The sequence below is a fragment of the Calonectris borealis genome, chromosome 16, assembly GCF_964195595.1.
Source record: "Calonectris borealis chromosome 16, bCalBor7.hap1.2, whole genome shotgun sequence".
NCBI lineage: Eukaryota > Metazoa > Chordata > Aves > Procellariiformes > Procellariidae > Calonectris > Calonectris borealis.
Window position 1 is genome coordinate 16339104 of NC_134327.1, and position 10398 is coordinate 16349501.

The following is a 10398-nucleotide window of genomic DNA, read 5'->3' on the forward strand; positions in this document are numbered from 1 at the left end:
CAGGAGGCCCAAGTCATGCCCCTTGCCCCATCGCCGACTCGGAGCCGGTGGGAGAGACCCCCCTAAACAAGGCAGGCACAGCCCCTCTCGCCTGCCCTTGATAATATCTGCCTAGGAACCCTTTAAACGGTTTCAAATGTTAACTCTTCATCGCGGCAGTAAAAGCTATTTTTAATCCCACGTGAAAGCAGTTTGCAGAAGACCAAACTTTGCACGTATTGCAGCTTGCCTCCCCAGCCAGGCAGTGCTCTGTGTTAGGGAGCCGCGAAACGGGGGCACACCATCGCGGGGAGACCTGTCCGGCTGGCACGGACACACACAGCGCTTAAGCCCTGTCCTAAGTCTAGAGCTGGGACTAAAACATTGTCTAAAAGGAAATGCAAAATACTGTGTGTTAAATAAAAGCTTTAAAATACCTCCTTCATAGTTACAAAATTACAGCTTTTTCTCAGGTTTCCTGTGTTTTTTCTTGGCATTTTAGGATTTATTTTCCAAACGTGGGGGGGGAGGATAGGGGAAGCTGATACAGAAAGGCCCTATTTTTGTAATGAAAGTTAAAAAAAAGAAAGAAGAGATGACAAAGTAATAAACCCAAGAAGCGTGCTGCAGGACTGAGTTTCTGCAAATGCACCAAGACAAACAAGGGCCACTCTCAGCCGCGGAACGCTGAAACACAAGTCCATCAGAACAGATTAGCCGGTGTCAATGAATAAAGATAATGTCCCGGAGCAGCCCTCAGTGCATCGCCATCTGACTCCTCGCAAGATCCTTTTGTCTGTTCCCACCTATGTATTTCTTAAATGTGCCTGTGAAAAGCTCTCCCTGGAAGGGGATACAAGCTCCCTGCCAAAATGCAGCCTGGTGACTCCAGAGTAGCTGAAACGTCGGATTTTATTCAACAGCTTGCGCTATAGAGTGTCTTGATCTGTCTGTACAATCACAACACACACAAAAACCCCTCAAGGCATCTACTTAGCTCTACTTTTCAACTGCCAATAACACTCACAGCAAAAGTCAAAAGAGCAGCGCTGGAGCCCGTCTTTTCCCTGCCGCTCAAAGGCTTCAGGGTTGCAAGGTTCGGAGATAACAAAGTCTGGCTCAAGAAATCCTGGATGCCTTTCAAGAACATTATTAGCTCCCATGAATGGGTTTGAAGGAGGGGAAAAAGAAAAAAAAACCACCACCCCACATAGCATGTAGCAGCTCTCGGCTAACCCTCCACCTCCCCTGGGCACCCCCACACGCTCCCAAGCTGGGACGCCCCCAGCACTGTTTAATGCACAGAAGCAGCGTGAGCACGACGAACCACATGGAAAGTTCCTCGCCCCGCATGCAAACCTGCATGCGCTGCATCGGATCAAAAGGGGAAATGACAATAAAAAGCTAAATTCACCCTCCAAGAGGGTCAGAGCTCTGGGACGGCTCCGCAGCGTCGGGGGATGCTCGGCGGCGATGCCCGCCTGCCGTGTGCCACCGCAGCCGGCTGCGGAGCTCCCGCCTGGCCACTCACCAGGAAGCGTTGGCCAACTGTGACTAGCCATCCCATAGTACTTTTTACTACTTCTGGCCCAAGCTGTAAGAAAATAAGGAATTCTTTACAATTCCTATGAAACCCAGCGTGCGCCATCATCCAGGGCGCAGTTTCACTGGGCACAACCGGCTTTCTTGCGGTGTGCTGCCCTCGGAGATGCAAAGGGTGGTCGGGAGCCTTGGCCCAGCCCCGCTCCTGTGCGAGCGGGGCTTTGGCCGTTGGAAAAAAGCAGGAAGAGGAGTCGGCAAAGAGGGACTCGGATCATAGATCATATGGGGAAATACAAACAGAGCAAAACTGTCGTACTGCAGCATCTACTGAGCTGATGTCGCTGCAGAGTTTTGGTGGATGGAGACAAGGGAACTGCTCTTTGGAGAAGCTACATCAGGCTGAATTCCCCAAAACTCCCCTTTGTGCAAGCCAGCATCTGCAGGGCCCCTTCCCTGCACCACCTCCGTGCCCCAAAGCTGCTGTTTCCACCGCTGCTCCTGCCCTTTTCCCACAGCACCAGAAGGGCCGAGGCTGCGCCCAGTTACGGTGCAAGGCAGACGGAGCGGTCCGAACCTCTGAGCAACATCGGGCGGCCACGTGGGAAACGAGCCCGGCTCTGGCAACTGAAAAGGGAGCAATCCCATGCAAAGATCTCAGCTACGCCCCCGAAACATCGTCAGCAGAGCAGAGCGGCGTCCGCTGGAGAGCCCGCCGGCGCACAGAGCCCGCAGCCCCGCTTGCGCAAGCATCATAGGAAATGCAAACACCCCGAGCACCCCAAATGCCGCCTGTGACCCCAACTCTGCTTCCCCTCGCACCGCAACGTCCCCGGGCTGAAAGCGGGCGCTGCTCTGCAGACACAGAGGGGGTTACACCCGTTACACCCCATAGCGACCTGGCCCACGAGTGCAGTTTGTGTCAATTCACACAAGCAAGGGCAGGATTTGGCCCCGTGCCGTCACGCTGAGCATCTCTTCAAATTTTTGAAACGAAGTTCTAAATATCACTGGCAAACATCTCGGATTCAATTAAGTTCTTTCGTTTGCCGTCGCCTACGCTCCCGTAAAGCAGACAGACAGACAGCGAGGTTCCCAGGTCCCCAAACAGCACCCTCGCGCTCCCCAAGCCGCTGCGTGAGCAGAGGAGTAGGCACGCCAACATCACTTTTTTTTATTTAGGTTTACTTTAAGCAGTACTGAGTGCCAAAAAAATTAAAATCGTGTTTTGCTTTAGGATAAAATGTCACGTCATGCTTGGATTATCCATTAGGTAATTTATGTTGCAGTCTAGAAAAGGTGTTTAATCTTCTTATAATTAGCTAAACCTATAGTAACTCAAGGAATTTCATATGAGATGCTTGCTGCTTTTGCTGAACATTTTCTTTTCACTAGTGAAAAGAACTACTCCAAAAAAGGGACTGTGGGCTATTTCAAATTTAAATAAAATAAAACGTTCTGGTAAGAACAAATGGTTTCAGTCAGTGACTTATGTTATAATGCAAACTACTCGGCACCCACAGCAGATACTCCTGCCACAGCAGTGAAATCGCTATGGGATTGAACTACCAAAAGAGAACAAAATAATTCTGTGGCAATATTTTCAAGGGAATTTTTTTTTTCTTTTCACATTTACTTAAGACGAGCAACGACCTACAGGTGCCTTCGGGCCAAATATCTTGGCATGAGAAGCAGTTGGTGTAATTTTGGTTTCCTAGCAAGTTCAAATATTTTAAAAATGTTTACACCACTTTGAGATATTCATTGGAAAAACCTGAACTTCTGTCCAACTTCTCTTTTCCTCCACTCAAACACACCCAGCTTTAAACATTTAGCTCTGTCTGGCTTTCCGGGGGAAAAAACCCTCAGTATAGGAAGGTCTTGTAAGAAGACAAAACAAGAGAGGCGAAGAGAAGAGGAGACTAAGGAAAATAGTTGTGCGTGTGATTGAAAACACACTTGCTCTATGCAGAGTTAAAGCAAAACATCTACTGATTCTTTTCTCACTAGAAAGGATGCAACTTCTTCCCAGCACAGCGTACGCTTCCCTGCGATGCATCTGGCCGCGCCAAAAACCTTCCCTGCTCCATTTCTCCAAATTTACCATAACCATATGCAGAATCATCTTAAAACATCTCGCTGGTATCAGGCCAGGCTCCCTGCAAGCACTTACAGCGCTAAAAACTCACGACACAGCAATCCAAAACCAAGATTTATTTCTTCTTCTCTCGCTGTGGTCCATCCTGCAAACATCTCGCCGGACTACGGCGAGCGATATGAAAGCATTCGATCTTCCACGCTTTAATTACGTGCTCGCAGTCATTAAACTCCCATTCTGCCAAGTGAGATCTATCTTGCAATCCTCACCCGAAAAGATTAGTTATCATCATTATTGTTTCTAGAGCCGCGTAGATACAAATGGAATTGAGAAATGGGCTAATAAATCACGGCAATATTAATACAGTCATAAAAATAAGTGCGCTACTTACTGCGTTTGAAGGTGTGTTAAGTCAATAACTTTACAGTCCAGATGTGGTCTTACAGAACTGAAACTCTGCGGGTAAAATTACTGCTAAAATTACACTTTCCATTAAACACGCTGATTTTCACAGGTTATTATTTTGGCAAGGATTGCTAAGTTGCAACCTCCCCCAAAACATCGAGAAACATTAAGAGCACATAAGAAATAAAGGATTCCCGCGGGGCTTGGGGAGAATAGGATGGAGAGGCAGGAAGGACAGGGAGAGCTACTCCTTTTATTATTTTCAGATGTTTCCCCGAGAACACCGCAGTGCTTTTATAAATCTACACATTTGGACTCTCTTCAAAATAACGGACCAGATTCTTTCACTGCCTTCAAGGGACTCAGTGCTCCGACTCCACTTGGCCCGGCCGCTCCGGAGTTGGCCAGGAGACGGGAGTTTAATAGACACCACATGCACAGTAGCTGCTCTTCCGAATGCTTTATCGCCTGAAGAGTTCAATTCCATTGAAACCCTCAAAACCAAACAACTCCCTTGAATCAATACGGCTCTGCCCTTTGACACAAACCGACCGAGGAATTCAAGCGATATACTGTTTTACCTTCCCCTTCCTTCGCCCGTTCACTCTTCTAATGCACAGCTGGGATCAAGCCCGGTCCTGCAAGCCGAGGTCCTCACTCCCTTTATTTTTATAAGCTACTCGAATAAAAAAATTCCTAAAGGAACCCGGTGGGGAAACGGCTGAGAATAAGGTGTTAAAGGTTAAAATCGCAAAGCCTGGATAATTCAAAAAAGCAAATTTCTGCTGCCGGCCGTTACCGCTTGTGGCCACCTGTCCCCGGTCGGCTGGGCTGTGGGATGGGGCACACGGGGACACCCACGGGGACCGGCTCTCACGTTCCCACCGCTCCAGACCCCAAAAAAACAGCCCCCAGCCCCCTCCCCGGGCGAGGCGGAGGGTCGGAGCTGCCATCCCCCCGTGAACCCGCAGCTCGGCTCCCTTCGCACCCCGCCGGGGACCCCCCCTCATTCCCCCACCCACTCCTCTGTCACCTCAGCCCCTTGAACCCCCTTTATCTCCAGCGAGCCGCGCTCGGACCAGCCTGTTGCAGAGCAACCCCGTCACGGCACGGAGGCAATTAAACGCGGCTCGGCGCTTAATTAGCGATTGCCGGGGCCAGCCCGCAGCCCCCCCCCCGCCGTTACCTGTACCAGCGCAGCCCCTTCTCGTAGCACCTGTCGAAGAAGTGGGGTTCGGCGCCCACGGCTCGCACCCCGGGGTGCGCCCGCAGGAACTCCAGCAGCGCCCGCGTCCCGCCCTTCTTCACGCCCACGATGATGGCCTGCGGGAAACGCCGGCTGCCGCCCCCCGCCGCCCCCGGCCCCGCGCCCCCCGCCGCCCCCGGCCCCGCGCCGTCGGGGAGCGCGGCGGGCGGCGGCAGCAGCAGGGCGGGCGGCAGCGGCTCGCAGGGCCCCGGCAGGCAGTAGAAGAAGTAGGTGAAAAAGAGGATCATGGTGAGGAGCAGCGAGGCGCGGCGGCCCCCGACGGGTCCCAGCAGCCGCCCGCTACATCCCATCGGGGGCCGCTCCCGGCCCCGCCGGGCAGCGCATCCCGCACCGCCGCCCTGCCCGGCCTCGCCGCCGAGCCCCCCGCGCTCCGCTCCGCGCACACCCGGCCCGGCCCGGCCCTCCCCTCCCGCACCGCCCCCCACGCCCACCCGCGGGGCGGGGGAGGGCGCGCGACACGCGCGTGGGGGCGGCAACGCCCCGAGGGGTGGGGTGGGGTGGGGCCGCGGCTCCTGCGTGGGTGCCAGCCCGGCCCGGGGCAGCCCCGGCGCCCGCCCGGGCCCTCCGAGGAGCCGCAGCCGCGGCGGGGGGAAACTCTCCCGGCCCCGCTGCGGCGGGGGATGCGTTTTCCCGTGTTTTCCCATCCGATTTTCTTTCCGCCCCCCCCCTTTTACAATTTCTGGGGCTGCAGCGGGTGTTTTCGGCCGCTCGCATCACGCAAAGGGCCGCGCAGGGGAGGCTGCGGCTCCGCAGCGGGTGCGGGATCCCAAGCAGGCGCCGGGCTGGAAATAAAGAGCCATCACCGCCATGGTAGCCCAGTGGCACGCAATTAGCAAGCGGCACCCGGAGAGGCAACGCTAATTAGGCTGCAGGGGCTCCCGCTGCAGGCGTGGAAACACAACCCCCGTGTGCACGAATTTATTGTTTGGGATGGGAAGGACAGTCCTGAGTTTCTACCCAGGCCCCTGCACCTTCCGAAATAAGCCCAAAAGCAGCAGTTCAGGTGGTGTGATTTAAAATGCATGTGTGTAATGGACGGTGGAGGGAGATGAGGTGGTTTTCCTGCTGCTGCTGGGGGAAACTCCATTCCCTGGGGCCCAAAGCAATGTGCACCCTGGGTGCTAAATAAATCCCGTCTGGTGCTGCGGCGTCGGGGACATATGGGAGCTGGACCCCGCGGCGAGTGGCTGTGCAGGCAGCATCCCCAGGTGCTGCTGGCCAGGCCTCGGCTTCGCGTGCAGCAGTGGCACCATCCTGGCTTGCTCCTGCCCTCCTGGCAGCGCGTGCCATCACCAAACGCAAAATAGCCGAGACCCAGCCCCAGGGTGCCCATGCCTGGGGGCTGCCACGGGGCCATCGCGCCTGGGACCTGCTGCGGCTTCATCGAAATGCTCCCGGGGTCCACCCTGCCCCATGCCTCAACGCACTGAGGCTGATTTCCAGTCTTGTGCTAAAGCCTTCCTTTTTTGTACCTGAAATCAGCAGTGTCTTAATTAACCTATTAATATAATTAGCTCTTTTTATAATTAGATCCCCCTAGTCTTCCAAGAGATAGAGCATGGCAGGGAGGGGGAGATCCGTGGCCTGAGACAGGAGGGGGGTGCAGAGCTGCGCAAACACAGCCGCATCAGGAGGCAGCGATGCTCCTGTGTGGCTGTGTGGTGCTGCAGCTGCACTGCTGCATGCTCGTACGATGGCACAGCTGCAAGGCAGCACGGTTGCATGATGGCACAGTTGCAAGACTGCCTGGTTGCATGACAGCGCAGCTGCATGACAGCCAGGCTGCAGGCTGGCGGGGCTGCAGGCTGGCGGGGCTGCAGGCTGGCAGGGCTGCATGACGGCATGGCTGCAGGATGGCAAGGCTGCAGGATGGCAAGGCTCCATGACAGCACGGCTGCAGGGTGGCAGGGCTGCAGGGTGGTAGGGCCGCAGGGTGGCAGGGCCGCAGGGTGGCGGGGCTGCAGGGCTGCAGGGCTGCAGCAGGACAGGGCTTTGTGCCCTCTCGTGGCTGGTGCTTGCAGGAGGCTGCGCCGGGGCTGCCTGGGCCATCCTGCACAGTAGCTTTTCAACGAGAGGAAATAACTGCGCGAGTGCGACTGGAGATCCCTTCCAACTCGCAATGCGAAGGTTCCCCAGGGAAAAACGAGGAGGAAAGATTATGACGAGGAAGTGAATCTGTTATCGGGAGCAGTTTGATAAATAAAAACACATCCAAAATCTGCCGCGCGGCACTTGCCAGCTCTTGTTGGGTTTACGTAAGCGATTAGAAATAGGAACTGTTTCACTCCGGGCGAGAGCGGGTGGGAACTGCTCCAGCTCCCTGTTTGGGTTGGGCGGGGGGTGTTGTTGTTGGAAAATGCCAATTTGTCAAAATGGAAACGTTTGGCAAGAATATATCCATTTTGATAAACTTCTGTCAAAACACAGCCAGGGAGGCTCGGGAAAGGCAGGCAGGGGAGCGCAGCACAGCACAGCCACCCTCCTCATCCTCGGCGCGGGGGGATCCCTCGGGGGCGCAGGGCTGGGGCTGCCCGCGGCGAGCTGGTGCAGCGGTGCCTTTCGGCACTGCCAGCTCCCCCCCTGTGCCGTGGGCGCTGCCGGATCTCAGCACTTGCTGCTGCTCGGGCACGGTTGGAGGAGCAGCGCCTTTTCCTTTCTCACCTTCAAAGTTGGGGAAAAAGGCTTAAAAGGTGAGCTCGGGGCTCGCTGCTGGGGCCAGGCACCCTGCGTTGAGGAGGGGAAGCACTGAGCACCGCGGGGGCTTGGGCTGTGCTCAAGTCCCCAGTCTCACATTCGGATAAGCCGGCGGGTGGCCCTGCAAGAGGGTGCCCAGCTTCAGCCGAGACCCCACCGGACAAGGACTTGCCAGCAGCTCAGGCAATTAAGGACAACAAGCACTCAGGGGCAATTTTTTAGGAAAATTAGGACATTTTGTTTGAAAAAAAGGTGTCCTGAAATGATGTTCCCTGTACTCGGTGCCCTTGGCATGCGGCAGACACCACTGCATCTCTGTGGCCGCCCAAGGAGGGCTGTGCGGGACGCGGGACCTGGACTCGGGCCGGTGCCCGGTGCCTCTCTGGTGCCCTGGCCACATCCTCTGCCGGGACGCCCTGTGTTAGCACGTCTTTGCCTGCGGCTCTGATAACACAGCCTCCCGGAGAGCGCAGCTTTCCGAGAGTACGGTGATCCTGTGGGAAGCTCTCCTGCTGCAGCCTCTCGCTGGGCTGCCGGTGGTGCTGGTGTCCACTGGGGGACGGGGCTGCCTTCCCCGGGCAGGAGCAATGCTGCCGTGATGGGGACCCATGTGTTTGCACCGAGGAGCCAAAGCCAGGCGGGCAGCAAGCAGCGGGGCGCGGAGCCAGTCCAGGCAGCACGCCGGCCGTGCTTGCCAGCCCTTCGCGGTACGCGGCTGGGAACGGTGTTGGGAGGATTTATCCTCACCCCTTAGGGACAGGCACTGCCGTACCCCGACACCTCAGCTTGCTCCCAAGGCTGGTGCACACCACGGTCCCTGCCCTGGGTCACTGCATAAGCCCTCGCATCAGGGCTCTGCACCCTCGGGTGGCACCCATGGCCCCAGGGGGGCTGGGGCAGCGGCCCCATGGGCACCTCTGCGGCACAGCGGGTGCCCAGGGCCACTCGCAGCACGCAGGAGCCACCGGGCCGCGCTGGCAGAGGCAGATGAAAGTGTTTGGGGCTGTCACCAGCGTTATGGATGGGCTGCGAGCGCTGGCGGAGAGCAGCACGCGGACACTGCGGATGTGGAGGGAGCCTCCGCGTTTCCGACCCCTGATTGATGAGATGCAAGTGCTGGCCGTTTCACTTACTATATCACCCTTGCCTCAGCCCTCCAGCCGGGACGAGGGTGCTTTGAACCTTGGAGACAATGTCTCCACGGAAGGACGAGAAGGGTTGTTTTTTCCCCCGCAGGTCCCGGCAGGAGCGAGCGGGTCCCCGGGAAGCCCCACGACCCGGCTGACGGCGTGGCAGCTCCCTGGGGATTGGGGGCTACAGCAGCCGGGGGCAGCCGGGGCACGGCGGCCAAAGGAGGAAGATGCCAAAGGAGCTTTCGGTCGCTGCCAAGGGAAGAGGTGAGACACATCCAAGGTGGCCGGGAGCTCCCATGGCAGCGATGCCTGGTGCTGATGGGTGAGCAGCAAAAGGGGAAAATAAAGCAGCAGAGAGGCCTGAGCCTGGCCGGGGCCAGCACTGCCGGGCTGGCGGGAGGCAGCAGGGAGCCATGAGCAGTATGCTCATCCCATGCGGGATGCTCAGCAATGGTGATGCTCCGTCCATGCCAGATTTGCAGTTTGCCTCAGGGCCACCTTTCATCGGTGCCAGGCCGGTGGGGGTCCCCGTGCTGCCGGGGGCTGCCTCCCTGTGTGGTCCCCAGGGCTGGGACGGCTGCGGGCTGCCTCCTGCCCTACCCAGCTTGGCTGGGTCGGTGGTGACATGAGCTCTCCCTCCAAACCGCCCAGGCGCTGCCGCTGCGGCATCAAGGGGGTGAGCAGGGACCCCGCGTGGCACGGGGGCACGCAGGGAAGAGCCACTCCAAGGGGTGCATCCTGGTCCCCAATAAAGGGGTGACAACAGCCAGTGCTGGCTGCTGTACCTGGCCCCCCGCACCCCCTCAGAGCGGGGCGCAGCTTCCCAGCCGGGCTGCAGATGCCCCCCCACACACCGGGGGCTGCGAGGTCGGGGGCTGGATCCTGCCCTGGCAGATCTTGTGGCAGAGCATCAGTTGGAAATGTCTGGCGACTGTCTCAAAGGGCCGCGTGTCTGCGCAGCGGCGAGAGCCCGATGCCAGACATGGTTGAGCACATACGTGTGGTTTGCATTGGGGTTTTTTGGGGGAGGGCTCCCCCCAGCCAGGTGCACTGCCCTCTCCTCCCCAAACGCAGGGCTGTGCCTGCCAGCCTCCCTCGGGGTGGCTCAGCCCTGGAGGGAGGAGGTGCTGGGACAGAGCAGGCTCCCAGGGCAGCCGTCCCCGAAACTCCCCGTGCCCCATCCCGGGGCTCAGCCGGAGCGGAGGGGTTAGCCAGCCCCACCGCGGGCTGAAATCCTGGTCCCAAAGTGGGTGAGGTTCACGCCTGATCCGGCACAGCCAGGT

At 57.5% G+C, this 10398-nt stretch overlaps 1 protein-coding gene across 1 annotated transcript in view; it reads right to left on the reverse strand.

The window, feature by feature from the left end:
• Window positions 1–5578, reverse strand: part of HS3ST6 (heparan sulfate-glucosamine 3-sulfotransferase 6) — a 40975-nt gene extending 35397 nt beyond the window's left edge. The window contains exon 1 of the mRNA XM_075165523.1: window positions 5208–5578. Coding sequence (XP_075021624.1) covers window positions 5208–5578 — 371 coding nt within the window. The remainder of the gene's footprint in view (window positions 1–5207) is intronic.
• Window positions 5579–10398: the final 4820 nt, after the last annotated feature.